This window comes from Zeus faber (genome assembly GCF_960531495.2).
Source record: "Zeus faber genome assembly, chromosome: 22".
Taxonomy (NCBI): domain Eukaryota; kingdom Metazoa; phylum Chordata; class Actinopteri; order Zeiformes; family Zeidae; genus Zeus; species Zeus faber.
Window position 1 is genome coordinate 9838397 of NC_137209.1, and position 26673 is coordinate 9865069.

Consider the following 26673-nt stretch of genomic DNA (forward strand, 5'->3'; position numbering starts at 1 on the left):
GCAGGTGTAGGCAATGTAAATATTGAACATATTAATGGTTTTTTTTAAGCTTTTAGTAGAATGAAATGAATTACAGAGAATTCCAAAGATAAAATCTCCAAACTCTGAGTAATGCCGCAATTCATGTTGTGTCCGGATTGGTCCAGTGCTGGGCAGCTGGTGTGTTATTTGAAAAGTCCGCCAAAAGTAACGGACAATAACACAAAGGCATCGAATTATTTTTTTACACTGAATAAACATCTACAGAACCTATGAATAGAAACGTCGACATTACAATAATATTCAACCCAATGGTTGTGATTGGTGTCAGGGGATTTCAGTTATTGAGCTTCCAAGCGACCTGGATTATGCGGAGTTGATGTGGTAAATTCGAGAGGTTTGTCAACATACATACGTACATGTGGTGAAATGTCTTGGCAACGCACTCGGAGATTATGCACAATTGTTACTAAACCGAACATAATAAATAGCCTCGTTACTGCATAGCCAAGTACCTAGTCCTAAAATGTAATGCATTTAGTGAACAGAACATATAAAACAAATATAAGTTCAGAAGAATAAATAAAGTGGGGGTAGAAAAATAAAATGAAGGGAATAGAGTTATGTATATGGGATAAGCTACTGGTATATACAGTAACGTGCATGTGAAAAAAGTGAGTATGGAGATACACAGTACAGCGTAAGTGACTGACTTTATTAAACTGAGATTAATTAGGTAAATTCAAAAGATTTGCTCTTTACATAGAAGTGGGTGGCTCTTAAAAGAGCCTTTGGGTTGTTTAAGGAAGTGATTCGGTAGATTTACTTTCCCTTGGCGGCCTTCTCGGTCTTCTTCGGGAGCAGAACAGCCTGGATGTTGGGCAGGACGCCGCCCTGAGCGATGGTCACTCCGCCCAGCAGCTTGTTGAGCTCCTCGTCGTTGCGGACGGCCAGCTGCAGGTGACGGGGGATGATGCGGGTCTTCTTGTTGTCACGGGCAGCGTTTCCAGCCAATTCCAGGATCTCAGCGGTCAGATACTCCAGCACGGCCGCCAGGTAGACGGGGGCGCCGGCGCCGACGCGCCGGGCGTAGTTGCCTTTGCGCAGCAGTCGGTGAACGCGGCCAACGGGGAACTGGAGTCCGGCACGAGAGGAGCGAGTCTTGGCCTTCGCTCTGGCTTTGCCGCCTTGTTTACCTCTTCCAGACATGATCACAACGACTCCAAACAACTGAAGAATGAACCAGCCGCTCTGCAGCGCTGTATTGTAAGTTTGCAGGAACGATCTGATTGGTCAGCGCTGACCCGAGTTTTGTCTTCCAATCAGAATCAAGTCCCTGAACCGTAACACAGCAAATCCAAAGCAGTAGTTTGTGTCTGCAATCAAGTGATTTTTTTGTATTTTCTCTCTGAAATTAGATTTATATCCATGTTGTGCTTTTTTAATCTTTGTTTATAGTATTTATAAATACACCTTGTTTCTCGGTAAATAATCCGTTTTAAACATTGCTAATTATTAATCATAATATGTATTTCAATTAATCTTTTAATTTTATTTTTTAATTTCAATTATTCTCTCCACCACAGCTGAATTGATGTTCACATTTTGAAAAAAATATTGTCAAGTAGCAGTCCTGAGCTCGCTCTCTCTCTCTCTCTCTCTCTCTCTCTCTCTCGTAATAACGTAATAATGAGTAGTTGAATTTTATTTAAATTAGGGCCTCTATTAAACTTACATAATGACTATTTATTTTAGGAAAGTAATCGTTCTTGAAAGGGAACTTCAAAATGGTGTGGGGGTGCTGGGAATGAATGAATAGAATAAATGATTTGTTTGTGCAGCTTTCCCTCGGCCCAGACGACCCGTAGCGATCCTGTCTGGACCCGTTTCTCGGCTTCGAGGCAGACCAATCGGGGGCAGCGGCTAAGTGGAAACTGAGACAATTTACACCGAAGTGGAGTCAAAAACTCACCAGAGGGCCGTCAGGTCAGGTCCCACTTCTCCTCTGATAGTCCATTTAAAACTAATTCATTCGGCGACAAAACCTGCCACATTCTTATTGAACAAATACAATATTTCCAAGTGTTGACGTTATTCCAACGAGGACAAAATGAATCCACTCTTCCTCGTCCATGTGTGACCTGTGAAAGTTGTCAGACGGAGACTTAACTGGTTGAAAACGAGCTGCGAGTTTATAGGTGAAACCGTCACTGATGTAAAACCAAACTGTATTTATCAAGCGGCTGAGAATGACTCGTAGGAATTGGGTTAAAAGTTTGAGTAGAACATTAAAGTTAGTTGTGACGTTCACTTCACTTACTCTCAGCGAGGAGTGGGATTTTTCCTTTGCGAGTGAATGACGTCACCGTTTTACGACAGCCATAAAGTAGAACTATTGTTACCAGAGAAATAATGTAAATATGTTGTATTGTCCATGTTGAGTCTTTTGTTTTTTACTTTTTTACTTTTATTTCTAGTTTTTCCAGATTTCAAACCACTATATATACTTATTAAAGTTGCCTTCTACTCCTATCAGACCTGGACCAGCTCCACTATAGAACGAGATGTACAACATTTTTCATTGTTATTGCAAAGCAGAGCAGCGTTCCATTTTAGAAGAAGGCTCCAAGGAGATCATAATGTTAAGATGGGATCCCAAATCACACTTTCTTGGTACATGTGGTAATCCCTCCAACTGCCATTCAATATGCAACAAGATTTGGATTCAATAATTTACCACCAAACTCTTATAATGACTTAAATTTAATTAAAAATGATTCTAGTTTTATCAGTTTGATTGCTATTTTATGAAGTTAATATTTTAATAAAAACATTTTGAGCAAAGAAACAATATTTCAGAAGGTGGGTTACAGTCTGTTGGTATTTGCACTTTACATCTGATCTTTATTGCCTGTGTGCTTTAATCAAGTTACAGAAAGGTCTAAGACGCTCAGTCAAGTGTGGCTGCAGTATAAGTAAAACATCATTTGATCACAGCAACGGGCGACAGCAACGGGCGACAGCCAAAGGCTCGGCAGTATCTTGTGAATGAAGTGGTCACAACGGAGAGCCATGGAGCACTGTTTTAGCATGTTATCAAGTGAGAGTGCCAAGGCAGTCCCCCACTCCCAGAAATGTCTGTGTGAATGGCTGCATCGAACTGACCGATCCAATGGAAAATATCCAGATGCACCACCATGCCATTGTTTACCCAAGCCTGAACCAAGGTCTCCAGAGCCGTCGGGCCTTGTTGGGGACAACACCCACGGTTGATGTAAAGGATCTTGGGCAGACTGGTTGGCCTGCTGGAACCTGTCCATCACAAAACAACACATAGGCCCCAGACTGTCAGTGGACTACTCACACGTTTGGACGAAGGAGACAAACTGGGAGTACAGCTGTGTCGTTGCTTCTCCAGACAGCTTCTTCCCCACCTGCTAAATAGAACATATTAACCTTTGAAAGATGTGAGAAACTCTAATTGTTTGAGATTGTACTGATATGTTTATTAATGTGTATGTAAAACACCATGAGACATTTAATTTAAAAATGTAATACTGAAGAAAAAAAAACAAACAGTGGACCATGTTTTGTTGTCTGCACTTTCTTGCTGGAGTGCATTTTTAGCACGGTGCCAAAATTGGAGAGAATCTGGTTCCTGTTGTCCAGCACATTGTCGCCCTCTGCCAGCAGCCAGGCATGATGAAGGAGACGAGCAGAGGGCATCTCTCTTGGAGGAGGTGGAGGCTTGAAAATGTGTCCCGGCGCTGATATAATCCCCCTGGGTTCCGCTGGACTCATCAGTAGGGTGGTGTACAGGTCCTTCCTCTGGAGATAATCCTCAAAGTGATTCTCCTGAATCCGTTGCCACACCTTCACCACGTTGTTTCTTCAGTCTGGTCTCACAGGCCGCACCACATTCTTGTCCACACCACGTCTGTAAAGTAATCAATATGGCAAGATTGGCTGATGTTACTTCTTTAAGGCGCACAAATGTTGTGTGAATGGCTGCATCGAACTGACACAAATGTTCAGTGTACTCACTTCTTGGTGAGGATGGCAGGGAACATGGCTTGGTGAGCCTCACTGAGTTGAGACGGACTTAAATCCAAAGCACGACCACAAACACAATCAAGGGGGTCAAACAAGTCATCAGTTTTTAAGGCAAATCTAAAAGGGACGGGCGAAGAGAATCCAAAAACCAGAAAGAACGGTACACTAGAAAGCGAGGTGGAGAACACAATGTTGCAGGTGCTGAGTGATAACGAACCAGTATATCGAGACTGGGGTGCAGGTGATGGGTAAACACAGTTGAAAGGAATGAGGTCATCAGGGGCTGGAGAGAGTGACTATCTGAAACGACAGGAGAATAAGACGGGATCAATGACAAACATAGAAGTGAGCATCCAATAATCGAGGTGTAAAAAATCGTGTTCAATTTTATACTTTGTTTTGAAATTATTAATTTACAGGGGAATTTGGAGGTATCACGATTGCAATCCACTTAAATTCTCCTAGTTTAAAAAATGTGTTTGGGGAATGTGCGTCAGAAAGACAACAGTTCTTTCTTAGTCACTTGCTTATATCCAGTGGCTGAGAGATGTAAACACACCCGACAGTGCAACACTACACTTTACACCGACAAATTCCTCAATTTGGAAAATGTACTTGGGGAAAATGTACAAGATGTACAAGATCATCCCAAACAACAGATTCACTAATTTTCATGTTCGAAACATTCAAAAATCTTTACATTTAAGGATTTATCATTATTGTAGTTTTTACAAAATCAAGTTTTTTTTCATGATTTTTCATGTCCGCCCATCCCGGACACAATTTTCATTAGTACTCATGCTGTACACTCCTTCTTGATGATTTCACCTTTTGTTTTATCTCAACAATAATCAGAAAGGTGAAGGTGTCAATCGTTTTTAACCATTTCGGGAGGAGGCACTTTTGGATCATTTGTGAAGCGCATTGTCTGCTTTTGGCCTCATGAGGAACCACGTGACCCCGACCCAGCTCTGGACCAACCCGAATCAATAATATTTATTGATCATTTTGTTTTATCAAAATAACACTAACACCAAAAAAGATCATGTTATTACATTGCCCTCATATGATAACCATGCACTGCATTTGACACGATGTAAGTGTTTTTAATAATTAGCTAAAAAGTAATTTGCAAAACTCAGTTTCTGTGTAAAATAAACAGGAAAGGAAGAAAAAAAGACCATGACTTGGTATAAAACGTTATCTAGTAACGTCAGAGTATCTACAACTAAGCCACCATGCCAGTACCAAGGTAAAGATGCTGTAGTAAATACAATAATAATTAAAAGTACAATATTTGGGGAATCAGCAGCTGAGGACTGTTGAATCACCCCACAGCAGTTGCTCAGCATTGTAGGCCGCTAATAAACAGATTTCATAGTGAAATGACTTTCAAATAAATCCATCTCATGGTTTCACTGTGGCATTCGTTTATTTTAAGTTGAAGAAAATGTGTCAGAGTCATGTTAAACATGTTTTCCACCTCCTTAAATAACTGCATTTTCGTTGGGTTTTATCCTTTATATAAATGTAGACAAAGCGTCAAGAAATACTAAGTGGATACATTTGTCATGTACAGCCTTTGTTGTTAAATCGTGGTATAAAATAAATTGTCCATAGTTATTACAAATATGAACTCATTTTCTGGTGAGCAGGACGTCATAAAAGGGTTTTAAATGTAATGTGCAAATTTGCATACATTACAGGGTGGAAGCCCCCCTATGCAAGTATATTGTGATTGTTTAGTGGATAAAATGTTCCACGTAAATACTGTATAAGGAAGCTCTTTACAGCAAACTTGGGGGCCCTGAAAAGGGCCTTTGTTTAGTTGAGCCGTTGCAGTTTAACCGCCGAAGCCGTACAGGGTGCGTCCCTGCCTCTTCAGAGCGTAGACCACATCCATGGCGGTGACGGTCTTTCTCTTGGCGTGCTCGGTGTAGGTGACGGCGTCACGGATCACGTTCTCCAGGAACACCTTGAGAACACCGCGGGTCTCCTCGTAGATCAGACCCGAGATACGCTTCACTCCGCCACGGCGAGCCAGACGGCGGATAGCGGGCTTGGTGATCCCCTGGATGTTGTCGCGGAGAACTTTGCGGTGACGCTTTGCGCCTCCTTTCCCGAGTCCCTTGCCTCCTTTGCCACGACCGCTCATGTTCACAGAATGAGGAGAATAAGTTGTAATGACGTCCCGCCTCTCCGCCCGTGTTATTAATGCGTCAGAACGGACGTAAAGGAGGCCACACTGGCCCTACGCTGTAAGTCCTACAAACATGGTTTCGTCTTTCCGTTGGAGAGTTGTCAATTGCGCGGGTTAACGGGACGAGACTGTTGTGTTCCAACTGTCATCACTACTTTATTTCTTTTACAAATATTATAGAAACCGATTATTAATTTATCTTGGCCTAAAAACGACGCATGTTTAAAGTACCCAGTAACACTTCAAGTTGCAGTTTTGAGTTCCATGTTGTTTTGATGAATTGAATACGCAGCGATTTGGATGATATATGTTCTTCCCTTTTAACTATGAATGTAATGTCACATTGAAAACATGACGAATACAATACATGACGAAACTAGAATGAAGCACGCGGACAGTCTCAATCACTGAGAGAAACTGGTTAATTTCATTTATGGACATTCTCGTAGTATGATGACTGTATGGGGCTTTCCAGCTTTGACGTTGTATTGATTATTACAATTAATATAGCTGCAGGCAGCAATACAAAGGGTCCAGGGTGGTCGGCTCCTCATTAAAGTGGCATCTTGTGACGGCATTAGTTTGTTTGTTCTGGCCTGGTTACAGTGTAATTCCACACACACCATACATATGGAATAAATCATTAAATCCGTCACTATTGACTAACGGAAAAGCCTTCATTTGACAGTGTGGGTGGCCCTGAAAAGGACCTTTTGTTTTGAGAAGCTGAGCTCTCGGTTTACTTGGAGCTGGTGTACTTGGTGACGGCCTTGGTGCCCTCGGACACGGCGTGCTTGGCCAGCTCTCCGGGGAGCAGCAGGCGGACGGCGGTCTGGATCTCCCTGGAAGTGATGGTGGAACGCTTGTTGTAGTGGGCCAGGCGAGAGGCTTCACCGGCGATGCGCTCGAAGATGTCGTTGACGAACGAGTTCATGATGCCCATGGCCTTGGAGGAGATCCCGGTGTCGGGGTGGACCTGCTTCAGGACCTTGTACACGTAGATGGCGTAGCTCTCCTTCCTGGTCTTTCTGCGCTTCTTGCCGGTCTTGCTGGCGGTCTTGGACACGGCTTTCTTGGAGCCCTTCTTGGGCGCTGCCTTGGCGGGTTCAGGCATGACGATGGTTCAAAGAAGAACGCTACAGGTGACGGGCCACGGCTGGTGCTACTCCATATATCGAATCCTGATGCAAATGAGGCTTTGTAAATCCCTTAATGTGATTGGGTAGAGCTTGCAAGTGACACTGGGCATGCGCCAGTTGGTTTTAAAGGCCTACAACAGAAACTGAGGTTTGAAAACGAATATCCGTAAATGTACTTTTATCTGATTATTAAAACGACTTATATTAAGATTAATGCACTACATGGTTATCATATGAGAGCAATTTCAATAACATGCTCTTCTTTGGTTGAAAATAATTATTATCATTCTAAAAGTTCCTTTTTTAAAATGTTTCATCATAAGTGTTTTTTTTAATGAAGTGAAACAATTTAAGATGTATCAAATAAATGACTTTTTTGTGGGTATCCACAAAAAAGTCATTTATTTGATACATCTTGAATAGAATATATATTTATATATTATATTTATATAGTATATATTTACGAAAACAAACAGGGAGCAGGTGCAATAGCAATGTAAATATAGAACATTTAACTTATTTTATTTTTTTTTATTTTATTTTATTTATGCTTTTAGTAGAATGAAAGGAATTACAGAGAATTCCAAAGATAAAATCTCCAAACTCTGAGTAATGCCGCAACTCGAGCTGTCTCCGGATTGGTCCAGTGCTGGGCAGCTGGTGTGTTATTTGAAAAGTCCGCCGAAAGTAACGGACACAAACACAAAGGCTTCGTATTATTTTTTTACACTGATTAAACATCTACAGGATCTATGAATAGAAACGTCGACCTCACAATATTCCACCCAATTGGTGTGATTAGTGTCAGGAGATTTCAGTTATTGAGCTTCCAAGCGACCTGGATTATGCGGAGTTGATGTGGTAAATTCAAGAGGTTTATTTGTCAAATACATACGTTCATACAAATACGTGGTGAAATGTCTTGGCAACGCACCCTGAGATTATGCACAATTGATACTAAACCGAACATAATAACTCACCTCGTTACTGCCTAGCTAGGTAACTGTTTCCTGAAATGTGATGCAGTTAGTGAACGGAACATAAAGCAAAATATATAAACTCACATCATATAAAGTGGTGGTAGAAAATTAAGGGAATAGTTATGTATATTGATAGGCTACTGGTATATACAGAGGTGTACAGTAGGGTGCATGTGAAATGAGTATGGCGATATGCAGTAGTGTAAATGTGTAAATGACAACTTTATTAAACTGCGAATAATTATGTAGGTTCAAAAGATTTGGTCTTTACATAGAAGTGGGTGGCTCTGAAAAGAGCCTTTGAGTTGATTTCGGACGTGATCCGGTAGATTTACTTTCCCTTGGCGGGCTTCTCGGTCTTCTTCGGGAGCAGAACAGCCTGGATGTTGGGCAGGACGCCGCCCTGAGCGATGGTCACTCCGCCCAGCAGCTTGTTGAGCTCCTCGTCGTTGCGGACGGCCAGCTGCAGGTGACGGGGGATGATGCGGGTCTTCTTGTTGTCGCGGGCAGCGTTTCCAGCCAACTCCAGGATCTCAGCGGTCAGATACTCCAGCACGGCCGCCAGGTAGACGGGGGCGCCGGCACCGACGCGCTGGGCGTAGTTGCCTTTGCGCAGGAGCCTGTGAACGCGGCCGACGGGGAACTGGAGTCCGGCACGAGAGGAGCGAGTCTTGGCCTTCGCTCTGGCTTTGCCTCCTTGTTTACCTCTTCCAGACATGATCACAACGGCTTCGTATAATTGACGAATGACTCGGCTGCCCTGCAGCGCTGTATAAAAAGGTTGTAGGAACGACCTGATTGGTTAACACTGACCCGAGTTTGGTCTTCCAATCAGAATCAAGTTCCAGAACCGTAACACAGCAAATCCAAAGCAGAAGTTTGCGTCTGCAATCTAATGATTTGTTTTTTGTATTTTCTCACTGTAATTTGGTCATTTATATCCATGTTGTGTTTTTTAATCGTTGTTTATAGTATTTATAAATACACAGCTTGGTTTCTCGGTAAATAATCCGTTTTAAACATTGCAAATTATTAATCATAATAATTTGTATTTCAATTAATCTTTTAATTTTATTTTTTAATTACAATTATTCTCTCCACCACAGCTGTGAGTTGATGTTCACATTTTGATTTGAGAGGCCCTAATTTGATTAATTCAAATTAGGGCCTCTATGAAACTAATCAAAAGTAATCTTTCTTGAAAGGAAACTTCAAAATGGTATGGGGGCGCTGGGTAGAAAGAATAGAATAAATAATTGGTTTGTGGATCTTTCCCTCGGCCCAGACAACCGGAAACGACCCTGTCTGGACCCGTTTCTCGGCTTCGAGGCATACTAATCGGGGGCAGCGGCTAAGTGGAAACTGAGAGCTCCAGTCTCCACCATCGCTTCCACAGAAGGCGGTTTTACCATGAGGCATGAGAAGACAATTGCTTGGGGCCTCGTGAATTTGTGTTTCCTTATAAAACATGGAGGGCGCTGTCGGAAGGGTGTCTATATAAGAGCTTCCAAGGTGTCACTGATCAGTCATCCAGTCTGTCTTTTCGCTTTTCCAGACAGCGTTTCTGCTTTCTGCACCAGAACCGAGCGAGCGTTCCGCCAGGTTGAGCGCCTGTCGCACTGAGATGTAGGTCTCCGATCCGGACTGCAAACACCGTGCACACCCCCGGCATGGGCTGCAAAAGGGAATAACTATTGGGGAATACTATTATATTTGGAGGCTTTAACCTGCGTGCATACGCGCATACACACACATGAAGTTGTGAAAGGTCCGCTTGCTTGACGCACAACGTCACTCCAGTCGGTAAACTCCATAGTTGGTCTTGGACGATGAACACCTTGAGCCTCTCTGTGAAACCCGGTGTGTCCTGTCCTACACCGAGGCCGTCGAGATCTCCAGGTCGGAACCGTCCGACGACCCGTTCAGCGGACACACACACACAGCGCTAGGTCCCAATAAATTATTATGATTCACATGTTTTCCAGAATCAATAAGCTTTAACAAGGTTTCATTCTCCAAAATACTTGATCATTGTTTCAATCAGTTATGGCCAAAATGTGTTGTATTCTTGTTTTCAGTCAGCTTCAATAACATAGTTGAGATGTTGAGTTATTTTCTAACAAATCGCCCATTATTCCTTATTTAAACTTAATTGTTTAATATTATGCAAAGCATTTTTATGTTATTGTATATTGTTATTTATTTGGTGAATGAATGACATGAAATAAGTGACATAAAGGAGCAGATGACTGGGCTCATTGTGTACTATAAATACTTACTGCTTGCGCATACCATGAAAGTATAGTGGCCGCATGTATACTGTAGACCAGGGGTGGGAAATTCATTTTTACAGGGGGCCACGTGAGAAACCTGAGATGTGTTGGAGGGCCGAACCAACAATAACTTGAATTTAATTCTGCTCAATATTAATTTTCTCTCATTGTAAAAAGCATAAATTATTTATTTTGATTGGCTGCTACTGTTAATCAGAACAATAAGGATATTCTGTAAATATTCATATAAATATATGAAACCGTGGTGTAGGTCAAATAGGAAAATACTCCTACAGAAGTAATAAACAGTAAAAACAAAAACAATCATTACATCAGTGTTTCATTTTATCTTTAACATGTTAATCTTCACAAATACTGAAAAAGTGTTTTGCAGTATGTTAAAGATAAACAATTGGTCAACTTGATACATAAAGCAATAAGTGCTTTTAATGTTTTTTAGTTCATTTTACTTTACTACATTTTACAGCCCGCGGGCCGGAGTTGGCTGTAAAATGCCCAGGTCTGCTGTAGACAAAGTGCTCGAAATTCGAAAAACCGTAACTTGTGCTGCGTTTTACAATACGCTGGAAACTATAATCACTCAGAGAAGACATTTTCACACCGCAGAAAGTTCTAAGACACGTTGGAGGAACCAAAAATGTATTTTGTGTCAATACTGCGTCATCCGGGAACAATCATCACACTTTAAACACGTTCTTCAGGGATATTTAAACTGAACGCCAGAAGAGCGACGGACGCAAGTCCGCTGTGTTTGTAAGTTTTGGAACGTGTTCTGCGTTTCACAGAATCCAGAAAACTGTAATATGGACCAAAACAACACTGGACCCTGAGTATTGCTGCCTGCAGCTATCATCATCATTATTATCATTATTATTATTAGCATCATCGTCATCATTTCCACTCATAACTGCAATGCTGGTGGTGCCAAGCAAAGCCTTCCTGCAGGCCTCCACGACCTCCTGGATGAACTCTTCGTCGTAGACAACCCTCTGCTTTAGTCTTCTCTGAAATGAAAAATAGAAATAGTGTCTATAAGCAGTGAGGCAAACAGTGTAGATACCGTACGTTTAAGTTATAGCGTTGAGTAATACCTGAGTAGTGCCTGCAGGTGCAGGGGGCAACAGAGACCCTATCTTTAAAAGAAAGAACAAAAAAGGCACAGTTGAATGAGCGGAGACTTAGGGATGAAATATGAAAGTACTCTGTACTCTGTGACCTTGGAGGCCAGTTTGGCCCGCCTGGATGTGGTGGCTGTCTTGTGGTGATCTTAAAAATCGAAAACAAGATTGCATTTGTTTTTGGTGTATTGGTATAAATGCCCATTTTTTTAAATCTGATTTTATCTCTACTGTTTTGTTTTTTACAGTCGGGGATCCTACATAACACAATTTTTGGAAAAGTCAAAGACTGGGTGTAGCGGTACAACTGTTGAAATAACTTGACAATTCATCAATTCAGATGTGATACTCGATTCAGATACTCAAAAAAATCAACAAAATATCCTTATATAATAAACCTTACACATTAACCTCTATCAATAAATCCCAATCTCTCAAAACCAGGTATACAATTAAAAACTGGGCAGAACATTACATATCTCTGTTTATAAAATATATTTACAGAGCATACGTACAGCATACTTTACTGTCCTTTTTAGGTCCTAGGACCAGACAAATGGGTGAGATTCAAATATGTGTCCCACTGGACCGATTCCCAAATTGTCGCGCGTGTCTAAAATCTCCACAAGCCGCCAAATTAGTTAAAAAAGCTTTCTGGAAGGAAAATACGATTTTTCCAGATTAATGCTCCTTTGTCTCTGCTGGAGAGATGAGAGTTACATTGGGGGAAGGATGCTGAGGATGGAGCTGCCAGGCAAGAGGAAAAGAGGAAGGCCAAAGAGAAGGATTATGGATGTGGTGAGGGAGGATCTGCCTGCGGTCGGTGTAAGGGAGGAAGATGCGCAGACTTGGAGGCAGATGATCCGCTGTGGCGACCCCTAACGGGAGCAGCCCAAATAAAAAAGAAGAATGTTCCTTTGTGGTTTTTTTTTTATCTCTCAACGTATTTTCAGAGCAGAGTTTTGGATATAAGTAGTAGATAAATGTTAAACCGTCAAGTTAAATATTCCTGTTAGATTACAATGGTAAATGCAGTTCACTTACCGAGACGCTGAACAGCGCGAGCGCCGCTCGATGGTTTCCTGTAAAGTGACCATCCCAGTGAAGGTCATTCCTCCAAATTCCATGTGATGTGAAGTCACAATGTGAAACCTGAATGTGAAGATGAAACAGAATATTTTCAAGAACCTTAGCAGGAGACCGACAACACACCCGTTGCTGTTACAATGGAAGAAGTTGATGACGTGATGAAGTCCGTTGATGTTGGTGATTCAGATTATAAATAAGTAGCAATGGACAAGTCTCCCTGCAAATACGGCCAGGGGCGAAAATATAATGACAGGTTTGGCCAGGAGTCATGTACAAAGAAACTGGATCATGATTTTATCTATAGATCACGCTACATGATTGCAGCCTTAACAAAGCAGGTTGGCAGCAGTGTCTATCTAAAGCTTAATTGTGTTTTCTCCCATCAACTGCTGTTTTTCCTCTGCTGGGAAAGAAAGTGTAGGCTTTTTTTGTATTATACAATAGTATATTTTACCGTTCTTTTCAACATCTACAGAAGGGCCAATCTGCTAGAGGCTGTGAAGTGTGCATAAAATAAATACATAAAAATTACCAATATTGCGACTTGCAATCAAATAATTTCCATTTGTAAACAATAAATAACAAGTGCAGCTGCTTTAATTAACATTTCACTCAAATAAAATTTCGATCAAATCAAAAATAAAATAAATATGGCAAGTACATCTAAATTAATAATAAAGTTTATGGGGTTGTCCGTCTTTGTTGGGACGTCCCGTTGACATATTTTAAACAATTAATATTTATGTCCGCTTTGGCGACCCCCAACAGGAGCAGCCGAAAGAGGAAGTGCCCATTGTTAATACAGCACAATAACATTGCCACTTCGGTATGAACAATGTCAATGATCAGGAGGCAACAATATGCCAGAATTGAATGCAACTACACTTTATTGTATTTACAGGAGACATTCATGCAGACGGATGAAGTTGTATGATACATATGCACAGCGAGTACAGTACCAATACAGCACAGAGCAGAGCCTCGACAACGTAGAGCCATAGCAACTCCCTTCGGTCACGACAAGCAACACCTCAACGAAGGACTAAACACATACACTCGTCTTTTTTCAACACTGTATCAGGGGAGAGCGCGAACGCAGTCCCCCACTACCAGAAATAATGCAGTCGAGATTCCCACATTTGGGGAATTCGCAGAGGTCAACCCAACCGGAGTGCAATGGCCGGGCCTCACCCTGGGTGAACCACCTTCATGATCATGGTGTCTCCCCTGCCAGGTAAGTATGAGTTGAACACGCCAGGCATGGAGGACTCACTCTGCCAAGTGCACGTCAGCCTCACGGTTTTAGCATTTCAACATGTTTGCCTATTAACACACCATACTATAAATCTATCTCCCTCTATATATATAAGTAGTCACTTCTCTACATCCATTCGATCTCAGACGCCACAAAATGTTTTGATTACAAATAGAGTTCCTTATGTTCTCCCATCATGCAATGCGGTATTGTGACGCTACCTTCCTCTAACAGAGCCAGAAAACAAACGAAAGAATAATAAATAAAAGAAAAGCTGTGCACATATCACACGTGATAAAGGATAAACAACCACAAACACCAAATTATTACATTAATGTAAAATGTCAACTCGTATTATTAGTATTAGAATCCTACCCGCAAGAACAGTTTTACAAGTGATAAGAAAGAAACGCACAAATACTAAAGTGGACTCTGTGGTTAACGATAAACACATGTGAATTCATTCACTACGGTTCATTAACACTGAATTAATAATGCTGTTGTGATTTTAGGCATTAAAATAAATCCAGCAAGACAGACCCCTTGCTAAATGATTCCCTAATTCTGACACCGACTGGTGGTGATTCTAAACAACTACACCTAAATGCTATGTGTTTGTTTTTTTGGGCAAACTTTTTGTTTCAGCGCTATAATAATAATAATAATAATAATAATAATAATAATAACAAAAACAACAACAATAAAATGTATTTAATTATCGCAAACTGTCGTCACTATCTCACCATGAAATGTTTCTGAAACCTGGCTTTATAAAAAAATGTCTGCAGTAACAATTTACACCGAAGTGGAGTGAAAAACTCACCAGGAGGACGTCAGCTCAGGTCCCACTTCTCCTCTGATAGTCCATTTAAAACGAATTCACTCGGCGACAAAACCTGCCACATTCTTATTGAACAAATACAATATTTCCAAGTGTTGACGTTATTCCGACGAGGAAAAAATGAATCCACTCTTCCTCGTCCATGTGTGACCTGTGAAAGTTGTCAGACGGAGACTTAACTGGTTGAAAACGAGCTGCGAGTTTATAGGTGAAACCGTCACTGAACTCAAACCAAACTGTATTTATCAAGCGGCTGAGAATGACTCGTAGGAATTGGGTTAAAAGTTTGAGTATGACCAAAAAAAAAGACCTACCTGGTGAAGCAGAACATTAAATTTGACTTTCAGGGAGGAGGCGGGTTTCCCGTTTGAGAGTGAATGACGTCACCGTTTTACGACGGCCATAAAGTGGGACTATTGTCACCAGAGAAATAATGTAAATATGTTGTATTGTCCACGTTGAGTCTTTTGTTTTTAACTTTGTTATTTCACGTTTTTCCAGATTTCAAACCCCTATATACACGTTTTAAAATCGCCTATATAACGACATGTGCAACTTTTTCCATCGTTATTGCAAAGCAGAGCAGCGTTCCATTTGAAAAGAAGGCTCCAAGGAGATCGTAATGTTAAGATGGGATCCCAAATCACGCTTGCTAGGTACATGTGGTAATCCCTCCAACTGCCATTCAATATGCAACAAGATTTGGATTTAATAATTCACAATTCACAAAACTCTTGCAATGACTTGAAATTGAAACAAGTTATTGCAGTTTTGTTCAGTTTGATTGCTGTTTTTTTTTTTAGATTTTATTAATATTTTAATGAAACTATTAAGAACAAAGAAACAAAACAAAAAAAAACTATTTCAGAAGAACGTGACACGCCAGAAAAGAGGGCATTTTCCCTGGAAATAGGAAAGGCTTCAATCGCTAAAATTAGCAGGTTTTACCTGGGTTTGTATTTGTAAATACGGTTGAGGCTGTCTGTATGTATTCAATATGTGTGGTATTGGCCATTTTTATTTTGCTTTTTCTTTTCCTAAATGACGTGTATTTACATTTCTCACTCCTATCATTATTCGCTCATGACTATTGGGAGGCTGTAGAAAGTTTATCAGGCAAACCTGATAGAACCGGGCTGCATAGTGGGGACTTGAGTAGAGTAGAGTAAAGCTTTAATGTTCCCAGGGGGACAATTTAGCCTGCAAACAGCAGTAGAAATGGTATCCATACAATATATACATAGACGAATGAACACAAGTACACCGTTAGTGCCAACATCACTGTGGCATTGTCACTTGTCCCCAGAACCATCAGAAGAGGCACCAAGAATAAAAGAAAACCTCCGCCTTGAGGGGAGCAAATCAAACTCACTGTGTGAACGGGGCTGGGAGTCCAAACAGATGACCCGAGCTTTCTGTGTGGCTCTGACCTGGTACAGGTCGCAAAGAGCGTTTACATTTACACCAGTAACCAGTACGGCACACATTCACAATTTTTCCCAGCAAGTTTTGTTGAACATCACAATAAAAGGTATTAGAATAATGATAGGATCACCTGTTTAATTATAAGTATACAACGTACGTTTACAGACTACACTTGTGTACCTGGAATCATGTGCGGCAGACCTTTGTGGAATCCTTCCAGGCCCCAGACCAGGCCTGGTTGTGTCCTCTCCCTGATGCTCTTCTCGCTGTACACCAACAGCTGCACCTCCAGACACAAATCTTTCAAGATCCTGAAGTTTGCAAACGCGACCATCCTCATCGGACTCATCTCTGAGGGTGACGAGCGCTGCCTACAGATGGGAGGTGGCCCCACCTCCTTGCTATTGTCCGTGCTGGAGTGCGCCAGACCTCAACAAAACAAATTCCTTGTAGATGCAAATGTACCTGGCCAAAGTAAACCCATTCTGATTCTGACATAACATAATTTTAGGAAAAACCGAAGGACTGCGGTTTGTAAATCAAAATATGATTGGTTGTCTCGAGTCAAAGTCTACAGTGACTTAGACAAATGAGACAGCATAACTGTCTACAGTCACTGTAGGCTTTTATTACAGGTACTCCTCACTTAACAACCTACCTGTTTAATGACCTACAACCTTACGACCAGCTCTCTGACCAGTCTGTATTGTGCGCTGCATACAATACTGCGGTGTGCGCACTGCGTGCGCGGCGTCCCAGTGTCAAGCATCTCATCGTGCATCGCCCTTTATACTATACTATACTATATACACTATATACACTATAGACTATATACACTATATACACTATATATACTATATACACTATACACTATATACTGTGTACATCTCATCTCATCACCGTTCTCAGTCTCAGTCTCGTTCCTTCAGTCTGCCAGTATTCACTACACTAACGTTCTCAATCGCCACGCACGCTTACCGTGAAATAACACGGGTCCTCGCTTATCGACCGATTCGCTTAACGACCTGGTGCTCGGAACGGAACTCGGTCGTTAAGTGAGGAGCATCTGTACTGTAGACAAGACCTCACTGCATTCCCCAAAGTGGGAATCTGGACTGGAATGCGTTTGCGCTCGCCCCTCATGACATGTTTAAGAAAGCAGTGGTACGTTCACTTTGATTTTTAATATCCTGACTCCTGTTACTATTTTATTTCCTTTTTTACCACAAAGATTTTACTTTACTCATCCTGTTGGAATTTGAGGTGGTCCACCTTCGGCACAATGATAATGTAATAGTCATATAGTAATAAGAAAAATGGCAATACGCAATATCTAAAAAAAATAAATACTTTTTTTTGTTGTTGTGGTATAGATTACACATAATATTACACATTTCATAGCTTTTCTCTTGTGTTCTAGTAGTGTATGTTTATGTTAGAGCTTTTATCCAATCATATTCCATCCATCATGTGTTGCCATGTCAAAGAAATCTGCCTTGAGGCCTTCGGAATCAACAGTGCGGGCGCTTGTGACTTAAAATCAATGGCAACGAAGCTTACTTTAATCAGTCAGTTTTATATATATATATACATATATATAATTACATATACCTACCTAATGTGGAAAACACTGCATTGGAGACAGGAAAACTGGTGAAAACTTCTGGGGAGAGTTCCGGACGGGTGCTTTCCGAGCAAATAGACAGATTATCCTGGTGAGTTAACTGCTCTGGTTCGCTAATTGGCACTGGGTTAGCCGCTTGACATGACCTTGTTGTTGCTAGAGTGAGTAATTGTGTGTTGGACTGCCTGCGATATGTGTGTGAGACTTTGGGAAAAAAAACAGTCAGGGTATGGTGTGTATGTGACGTGAACTGAATACGGCCGATCGTGTCAACTGTTTAGCCATTTAGCATCGAAATGAATGTGTGTATTGCTGCCTTGAAGCTAGGTTGCACATGCAGCGGCGGTTTGTGCCTTGTTAATAGCCATGGCAGTGTGTTAACTACAGGCAACTTGTACAGTATGTTAGAACATGGTTGAACAAATGTACATGTTTGGAGAAATAAGTTAAACGATTATTTAATTTAATGCAATGGACAGTGGGACAAAAGCAGGCTTCCGCCGTCGTCGTTGCTCCTGGATGCCATCGCCTCTCGTCGGACGTCCGCCACATGGACATTGTGCTCGGGCCCAGGGGTGGTAGGAGCGAAATTGGGGAACTAAACTGAGGAATATTTTGATTTGATGTTTTTCTTATTCTGAGTACTCAGTTTTTTGTTTTTTTTCTTCTGGTTTTCTTTTGGTTCTTGTGGCCAAGACAAGCAAACTGTTTCATTTAACTTTTTTCGGGATGTGATTCTGGGTCAATGTTTACCTTGTTTGCCGCAGTGTTGAGAGAACATATACATTTCTTTATTTATTTCTTGAAGGTATCTTTGTAAATATACAACTTTTACTCTCTCAAGTCACATGTAAATCTCAATAAGCTACAATCAATCCCCTTACCAATCAGATGTGAACCTGGAATTTTAAGTAACCTGATCCAACCTTAGACATAGACTTAAAGCATAGGTACCCCATCACGTAGGGGTCACCAGGAGGTTACAACTGGATGGGCAGAGAGCGTAAGAACTAGCTAAACCGCATTCGTAGGGACCTTCACAAGCTAAAATATTTCCGTCATTAAATCCTTTTTTCAACTCACAATGGCTGAAGGAGGAGAATAAATTAATTTGGTCGCAGTTGTGATTTTAACGCCATTTTCAAGACTGACTTTTCAAGAAACGCTGGACATCGTCAGAAAAGGTCGGCCAACACCGCAGCGAGCAAGCCTGTCCCAGTAGGGGAAAGGATTTGTCCGCCACTTTCAAATCACGAACTGCGAGTGGTGCCCTTGACTCACAGCCCCCGAGGAACACTGCATATTGTATTGCTGGGGATGTCTGTTATTTGATGCCATGCCATGTAATGTAATTTGCAACGGATCGACTTGGTGTTTGGAGCCACATTGGGTTTGCAAACTTGAGTTGTCTAACCAAGGAAGCGACAGGACACCAAAGCTCGGCCGGACACTTAGAAGCGACGGTGCTTTTGAAAACGTTGGTGGAAACCCGAGTGGACCAGCAGCTCAACGAACAAGTGCGCCGGGAAACGGAACTCCACAACGAAAAGGTGAAGAAAAATAGGGAAATATTGAAAGGACTGATCGATTGTGTCACATGTTTGGGTAAACAAGAACTTTCATTTCCGGGACACGATGAAAGCGCTGGATCCACAAATAGAGGCAACTATTTGGAGCTTCTTTCTTTTCTTGCCGAGAACAACAGCGACTTACATTATCACCTGTCCACTACCAAAGTGTTTTGAGGGACGTCAGGGAAATACAAAAGGACCTGATGCCTGCTGCTGATGAAGTGATGGGAGAAGAGATAAAAAAGGGAGATTAATAAAGCACCCTTTGTCGCTGTTATGGTGGACGAGACGACAGACGTGAGTAATGTAGCGCAGCTCGCAATGGTCCTGCGTCACGTGACGAACACAGGTGTCAAGGAGCGCTTTATAACATTTGAGGATGTTACTAGTGGGCAAGCGAGCCGATGACGTTGCTGCTCTTATTGTCCGTTTCTTGGAGGAAAATGAATGGCTGGATAAAGTTGTGGCACAGTGTTACGATGGCGCACCTGTCATGTCATCTGGACTAAACGGAGTGCAGGCTAAAGTTAAGGAGAGGGCACCTCTGGCCTTATTCATACTCTGCTATGCACATAAACTAAATTTAGTACTGACTCAAGGGGCCTCAAAGCTTTATATTTGGCATTTTGTCATATCAGGTTAATATTGATACTCCTGCTATATATGTGTGTGGCGCAGCTCTGACTGCAGTGAAAGGAAACCTGTTGAATTGTGTTAATTAGGTTTCTCGCTTAAATAATGGCATTCATTCTTGCTATATAAAATACCTGTCTGTGATGCAACGTCCTGTTCTACTGCCTTTCTGTATAATATTGATGGTGTCTGTAAGCTTCGTGTCATAATGATGGTATTAAGAGGTGGATTGATTTAGGTAGGACGCCACTGAAGGCCTAGGTGTAAGATTCACATTCCGCCACTGTGATAATGTAATAGTCATATAGTAATAAGAAAATTGTCAATACGCAATAACAAAAAAAAATCAACTTTGCGTGTGTGTGTGTGTGTGTGTGTGTGTGTGTGTTTTGTTTTCGCTGATCAGCAGCTTTTTTTAAATTCAGAAGTACCAGTATCTACCACTGGGGGGAGCCATTCACTAGATCCGCTCAGGAATGAGCGCACGTGTTCGCGTGTGCTGAGCGTTTTTGCCGTTGAACGAAATGGTTTTACACTTTGCCAGCTCTTTATTATTTCCTTTTTTTTTTTTTTATTATTAAGGACACAACTCTTATTGATCCTGAAGGGTTTATTAAAAAGGAAATATACGGTAGGTAAGGTAGTTATTCCCACTGTTAGTGATAATGGAACACATAAAGCTCAACAAATATACGTATGTCCTTCATAATAATGACTTGTGATAAGAAACCTTGGAAATACATTCTCAGAGAAAGTTTATTTTCTTTTCCCCCAATTCAATGTTTTCCAAAAAGGCTAACTAGGTACATGTTGTGTAAATTCTACTTATTACTGAGTAACATTGCTATCATCTAGATATCTGACTGATTCTCTAGCCTGAAGTGATCTTAATGGCATCTCCGCTCACATTAAGATACACAAGCCGTGTATTACACCCTGGTAGAACATGGAAGACTGCACATTCTGCATGTACTGGGGTGTGTTTCACATACACACTCACACAGTCGCATACACTTACATCCACAGTCGGTCTCTCTATAAATCAGTTGCTATACCCAGACCTTCCCCTTCCCGCTAGACCGCCCCCCGCAGCACCCCGTGCCCAGGCCGCGGTGCTGGGTGGCAGGCAGGTTCTTGTAGACGGCCCGGCTGTAGGGTATGAAGCAGAGACCCAGCTGGAGGTGGCGGGCCAGGCGGCAGTAAGCGGCCAGGGCCAGCACCAGCAGAGGCGTGACCAGCAGGAAGCCCACCACCAGCAGGGCCACGCAGCCCCCGTCCGTCAGCAGGTCGGAGCAGAAGGGGGACGTCCCGTGCGGACGCACCTGGCGGGGAAAGGGAGGAACAAACAGACGTCTCATTTTGCGAGGGATGCTTCCTATCTCGTTGGTGCCTCTCTGGGAACGCTCTGTATTGGCTTCCTTTTCTCTAAATAAGTAAAAGGTTGCATGGATTGAGAGCAGCCCGAACATGTCTTGTGTTGCCATGGTGACATGAATTATACCATTTGCGTTCTTTTCTTGTGCAGCAGTCTGAACCGACTGACAACCCAAATAGGGCTAAATAGACTGTCTGGGCTGTCAGCACATGGAATTTGAAGTCTGAAACAAATTGTTCTAAACCAACTGGATATTATGATTGTATTCCTATTTTTCTCTAGTGCCACAAAGTATTAATGGGATATCTGACATTGCCTGAGGAACTGCCTTGTGTTTCTTTGAAATTTTGTCAAATCAATGAACCTTGAACTGCAATGATACGTAATGATAAGTAGTCACATTTCATAAAATATGTTACTTACCAAGGAACTACCTTCTTATTTTCACCTTGTACCGTCTGTTCATTCTAAAATGTACGTACCAAATGCTACGTACATTTACAAAAGGCCCCAGAATTCCAACAAAATTATTCAAATGATTACTGTACACATTATTTGAATGACCCATTTATTGAATCCATGGAGCAGTTACCTTTTAAAAGCACATCAAGCTCTTAGTCACGATGAAGAATGTGTGTTAATGACTCAAATATCCATATTCGTAATTGACCAGAGACCACAAGGACGGGATGATGTGCTTCAGATGGAATGTCTCAGAAATATGACCCATCAACAATGGATGTAAAATAATTATTTACATAACCTATTTTTGATGTGCCAAAGAGGAAAATCTGCATTACAGCGATGTACGTATGTCTCCGTAAAAGCTGAAGAGTGGAACAGAGGAGTACCTGGTATACAGGGTTATAGTCTAATTCAACTTGTGCTACACTTGGTTCTTTTTTGGGCAATTTATAGAAATGTATTCCCAGTTGATGTATGTATAGACGGCGTAATCACCCTCTCTTCAGGATCCCACTTTTCCTTCCCAGTTCTTAATAGTATAACGGCACATAACTGCCTTTGTCTGGAGTAACGGAGACGACGTAGAGCCTACCCCTTCACCCTGTCGCTTGGTGAGGTACAAGCAGCACGCTGGAGCGGAGGAGGGGAGATGGAGGGAGTGAAAGAGTGGGGGAAGGCAGACAAGGCCCTTTCACAGCTGATGAGCCAGTTTTTGGGGGCGGTAAACTCTTTGCTAAAACAAAAAAATCACTAACTTCTCTTTCAAAATAAACAAGTTCAATTAGTAGTTCTTTGTTGTGAAGGCGTGGGCTTCGGTTGGTCCCACGAAGGGGGTAGGGGGGTGGATGTAAAGGAGGAAGGGCATAGGTTTAAACAGATAACACTCAAGCAAGTATGCCCACATTTATTTGTTCTATTATTGCTATATTAATCGCTGCACATCTCAGAGCTAAAGATTGAGGGGAGTTAAGAACTCATTTTCTTATAAAAGTGGATCTGCTTTTACTCGTGTACGTGCGCTTGGGACAGGTGTGGTGTTTCATGTAGTGTTGCTCCCCAATCCCTTTAAATCCGTCAATCTCAGGGGAAATTAGACATCCTCTTTTTATTTTGACCTGTAACTGGAATGGAATCAAAATGTTCGGAAAGCTGAATGTTATCTTCTTTCTATTTATGTCACCTTCTAAAAAAAAAAAAACCCTCCCCCCATCATTTTTGATCAAAATTTTCTTTTGATTTCTCTCTCCTTTCTCGGAGGCCCGGCTAATCTCCCCTTTAAGCCGTTGTCACATGAGGTGTAATCGGTGGGAGAGGAGCGGGTTCATTAACAAGGTGCTCTGTGGAGATGTGGGCGGAGCCTTTATCCAAATTCTCTGAACCGAAATGACTCTTTGGGGGACACTAGAAGCAGGGTTACTAACGACAAGGTTAAGAAGTCTTTGTGTGTCTCTGTGTTCTATGTGTGCACATGCGCGGTGCATGTGCACACATAGAACATAGAGACACACGTGTGGCGTGTGTTTATCCTATGTGTTCAGACGCTCCCGCCACATTAAGATGTGTATATTTTGCTAAGTTGTGCACCAGAGCCTGTTTGACATCACTCGACTCGCCTCCCCAGACTCCTGATCCATCATCCGTCCCAGCTGACCCGTCCCCTCCACATCTGAGGGAACCTACCATTTATCAGATTCCAAAGCCTGCTTATCGCAGGCAGAGCCAAACCCCACCCTAAGCCCCTCCCGGACACAACTATTTGAACCTCGTGGCCCAAAGTTATGAGATGAGAATTTGTGGTTCTTGCATAAAGAAATGCAGTCTCCAGAGTAGCGGCAGACGAAGTGCCAGTGGGCAAGATGCTTCACAGAGGTGGAGATGAGAACATAATCATATTTGTGCGTGCAAGGATTCAGGTGGCGTCCATTCAAGAAAATAAACCCTCCTGTCCCCTGGGGTGTCCTTACCGTGGAGTGGCAGAGAAAGCCGAACGTCACCATGACGATGGCGGGCGTCAGGATGGGACCGAACACCAGTGCCGCCAGGCAGGCATTGATGGTGGCAATCAGCAGGTTCTGGGCCGTCACCAGCACCGAGCAGGCCCAGCAGTCCAGGGACCCCCGCAGCTCCAGGGGAGCTTCGCTGCCACCACCCGTGCTCTCGGCCGCAGAGTACGGCGGCGGCACCACAACGCGGGTGGGCGTGTCCGAGCCTCCACCCACAGCGGCGGTGAAGGCCAGGGAGTTGGAGTGGTGGAGGTGTTGGTGATGGTTGGAATGCTGCTGCTGCTGCTGCTGCTGCTGCTGCTGTTGCTGCTGCTGCTGCAGGTGGTGGTGGTTGGAGGGCTTAAGGTACTGGTGCTGTTGGAGGAGCTCCTCCGACAAGTCCAAGGCCTGATGGTGAGCCCCCTTCTCAAGAGTACCGGGCATACTCATTGAGAACTGGAGAGAGAATGTGCAGGTAAAATCACACCACAGAGTTGTTCATGTAACATTTGCATGTTGTCCTGGTCAACCATCGCAGTACTACTTCTGAGTCTCGGCAGAGAATTATCAGTCTCCAGCCTTCAAAGGCCCAGTGGCCGTGGGTTCACAAGCAGGTCAGCGGTTTTATCTATAACAGGAAGCCAGCCTTGTGTGATGCCTGCCTATGAGATGACTATCTAAAAGCTGATTGGCTAGAGGTTAAGGGGCCCATAATTATGGTATGAATGTGTAGCAAGGGAGATGAAGGGTACGCCAAATTGTGTTGTTGCGTGTGTTTATGTCCCTGCCCCGTGGGTTAAATGTGGAGTAGACGAGGCACAGGCCGTCACGTTAACACACAGCACAACAGCAGACGTGTACTTGAGGAAGTGTTACATTTTCCTGCCACCTTCTTCTTTCGCGGCAGAAAACCTTCCCTTCCTGTGGTCGAGTGAGTGTTGCCCTAACCTGCCCGGGGGGAACACGACTGAGCAAGGGCAATTCTTCTCAGAGTTGGACATTCAGTCGACCCGGTCATCAACAGTGGTCAGACAGAGAACACGAGCGTTCTTTACCAAACTAGACAAACTCCCAGTCTCCCACAAACAAACGCAGATTCTGACATAATGTTCATGTAACCCGGCCTCTTCCCAGTCTTGGCAGCCCCACTAGAGTAAGTAAATCGAGTCGGTTTTGTACCATTTGTGACCGTGCTTTCATTAGTTGTGCTCCTAATTTCGTTGAAGTCTATATGATGACAATAAAGGCTTTCTATTCTATCGCCTCCATGCCAAGTACCCGCCCATAAACACTCTTGCATCATAGCAACGACATTGATCAACAACTGTCTTTGTATTGTTTACTTTCCAAACGTCTACCATTGTCCTTGTGAGGGCTATTTTCAGGTGGAAGGTCGTGAAGGATCGCCTGACAGGGAAGTGTGTGTGTGTGTGTGTGTGTGTCCGTCGGTCCGTGTGAGTGGACGCATTGTGCCTCTCGCTGTTTACACATCTGGTCTCGCTCCACCCGTTCCCCTCACAGCGCTTGTTCTTTGAATAGAACGTCTTTCAATAACACTCCACGTCACGCTCCCAAACCTGGGATTCGTCCGAACGCCGTGTTTTGTCCGCGGCGCCCGGCCCCTCGGATCGATTTGAAACTTTTACTGTCACATGTGTTCACCGTCATGCCCCGCACCAAACAAGACGCCCAGCCAGTCCCCTCAACTCCATCATGCTCCAGTGCTGCATTAACTACTTCTTTTGTTCCATCATTCTATTGTCTTGAACAAAAGCACTTTTATAAAATTCACCCCATTGTGTCTCAAGCCTTTCAATGGTGCATATTTAAAATCATTAATTTTGGTTCACCAATATTAATGACTTTCTTGAATGGTTTATCAACCGAAAAGTGTTAGAAATTGCTCCTGTAACCAGGTGATGGGAGCCATAAATAAAATACATATTTTTTGTCAAGTTCTGCGCAGCTGCACTTGTACTCACACTGTGGTGTGGGGCCCGGCCAAACTCTGATTGTTCCTCCTCCAGTTTGCTGCTGGTTTATCCAAGACTCCAGAAGAAATGTTTTTTTTGTTGTTTTTTTCCCCCAATCAGACGACACTTCTCGACAAAGTCCTCCTCTTTGTGTTTTGTATTTTTATTTTAAATTTTTTTTTTTTTTTTTTTCCTGTCTTGACTCTCTTCCCTCCAGCCTAGCACTTCATTTCTCTCCTGGGCTACGGCTGGAGCTGAGTGCTGCGCTTCATCCGATGGTGGCTGTGATCTGTATGTTTTTGGGGTACTCCCCCTTCCTGCCGCCTTATCTGCTTGCACTGGTATGCTGGTATGTCGGCCTCCCACGGCTCTGCCCTCCTCCCGCTGCTTCTCCTCTCCGCTATCCGGAGGTGTCGGCCGGGGCCGATCAGATTCTGGGGCGTCGGGCTCCCTCTCTCCGCCTGAAACAACAACTCGCCTGTGGCTCTCACCGTCTCCTCAGCATCTGAAGCTCTGGCTCGGAGCTGTTCCAGACCTTCCTCTGTCCGACACCCCGCACGCCCTACCCCACCTCTTTATGCAATGTGGGAGTCTCCGGGGAATTCGGCTCCCTGACCTCCCCCACAGCACTCTGCCCCATCCCAATTTTTTCCTCCACCAGCTATGTTCAGTGTTGC

The 26673-nt window shown here is 42.9% G+C and overlaps 5 protein-coding genes and 1 long non-coding RNA gene across 6 annotated transcripts; all 6 read right to left on the reverse strand.

Annotated features, from left to right (window-relative positions):
• Positions 1-801: 801 nt before the first annotated feature.
• Positions 802-1188, reverse strand: LOC307247064 (histone H2A-like; the record flags this gene model as incomplete). The annotated part of the gene is made up of 1 exon (XM_080023131.1): positions 802-1188. The coding sequence occupies one exon, from the start codon at positions 1186-1188 to the stop codon at positions 802-804; it is 387 nt and encodes a 128-aa protein (XP_079879257.1).
• A 4687-nt stretch (positions 1189-5875) lies between these two features.
• On the reverse strand, positions 5876-6190 carry LOC307246848 (histone H4; the record flags this gene model as incomplete). The annotated part of the gene is made up of 1 exon (XM_080022878.1): positions 5876-6190. Exon 1 carries the CDS (start codon positions 6185-6187, stop codon positions 5876-5878), a length of 312 nt encoding a protein of 103 aa, XP_079879004.1. The 5' UTR covers positions 6188-6190.
• Positions 6191-6971: 781 nt separating this feature from the next.
• LOC307247146 (histone H2B 1/2) lies at positions 6972-7349 on the reverse strand (the record flags this gene model as incomplete). Its single annotated transcript, XM_080023212.1, has 1 exon — positions 6972-7349. Exon 1 carries the CDS (start codon positions 7344-7346, stop codon positions 6972-6974), a length of 375 nt encoding a protein of 124 aa, XP_079879338.1. The 5' UTR covers positions 7347-7349.
• A 1333-nt stretch (positions 7350-8682) lies between these two features.
• Positions 8683-9069, reverse strand: LOC307247563 (histone H2A-like; the record flags this gene model as incomplete). The annotated part of the gene is made up of 1 exon (XM_080023733.1): positions 8683-9069. The coding sequence occupies one exon, from the start codon at positions 9067-9069 to the stop codon at positions 8683-8685; it is 387 nt and encodes a 128-aa protein (XP_079879859.1).
• A 1761-nt stretch (positions 9070-10830) lies between these two features.
• LOC307247206 lies at positions 10831-15080 on the reverse strand. The gene is made up of 4 exons (XR_013844730.1): positions 14931-15080; positions 12808-12915; positions 11737-11778; positions 10831-11649 (listed from the first exon to the last, which is right to left on the reverse strand). It is a non-coding gene; the product is annotated as an uncharacterized lncRNA (long non-coding RNA).
• Positions 15081-20809: 5729 nt separating this feature from the next.
• On the reverse strand, positions 20810-26435 carry tmem88b (transmembrane protein 88 b). The gene is made up of 3 exons (XM_080023211.1): positions 26006-26435; positions 24006-24479; positions 20810-21523 (listed from the first exon to the last, which is right to left on the reverse strand). The coding sequence occupies exons 2-3, from the start codon at positions 24471-24473 to the stop codon at positions 21251-21253; spliced, it is 741 nt and encodes a 246-aa protein (XP_079879337.1). The 5' UTR covers positions 24474-24479; positions 26006-26435; the 3' UTR covers positions 20810-21250.
• Between the last annotated feature and the right edge of the window lie 238 nt (positions 26436-26673).

Coding starts and splice junctions, on each gene's coding strand:
- tmem88b (XM_080023211.1), bottom strand. CDS start 24,473: ATGAGTATGCCCGGTACTCTTGAGAAGGGGGCTCACCATCAGGCCTTG. Junction 21,524..24,005: donor GCTTTCTCTGCCACTCCACG/GTAAGGACACCC, acceptor TTTCCCCGCCAG/GTGCGTCCGCACGGGACGTC.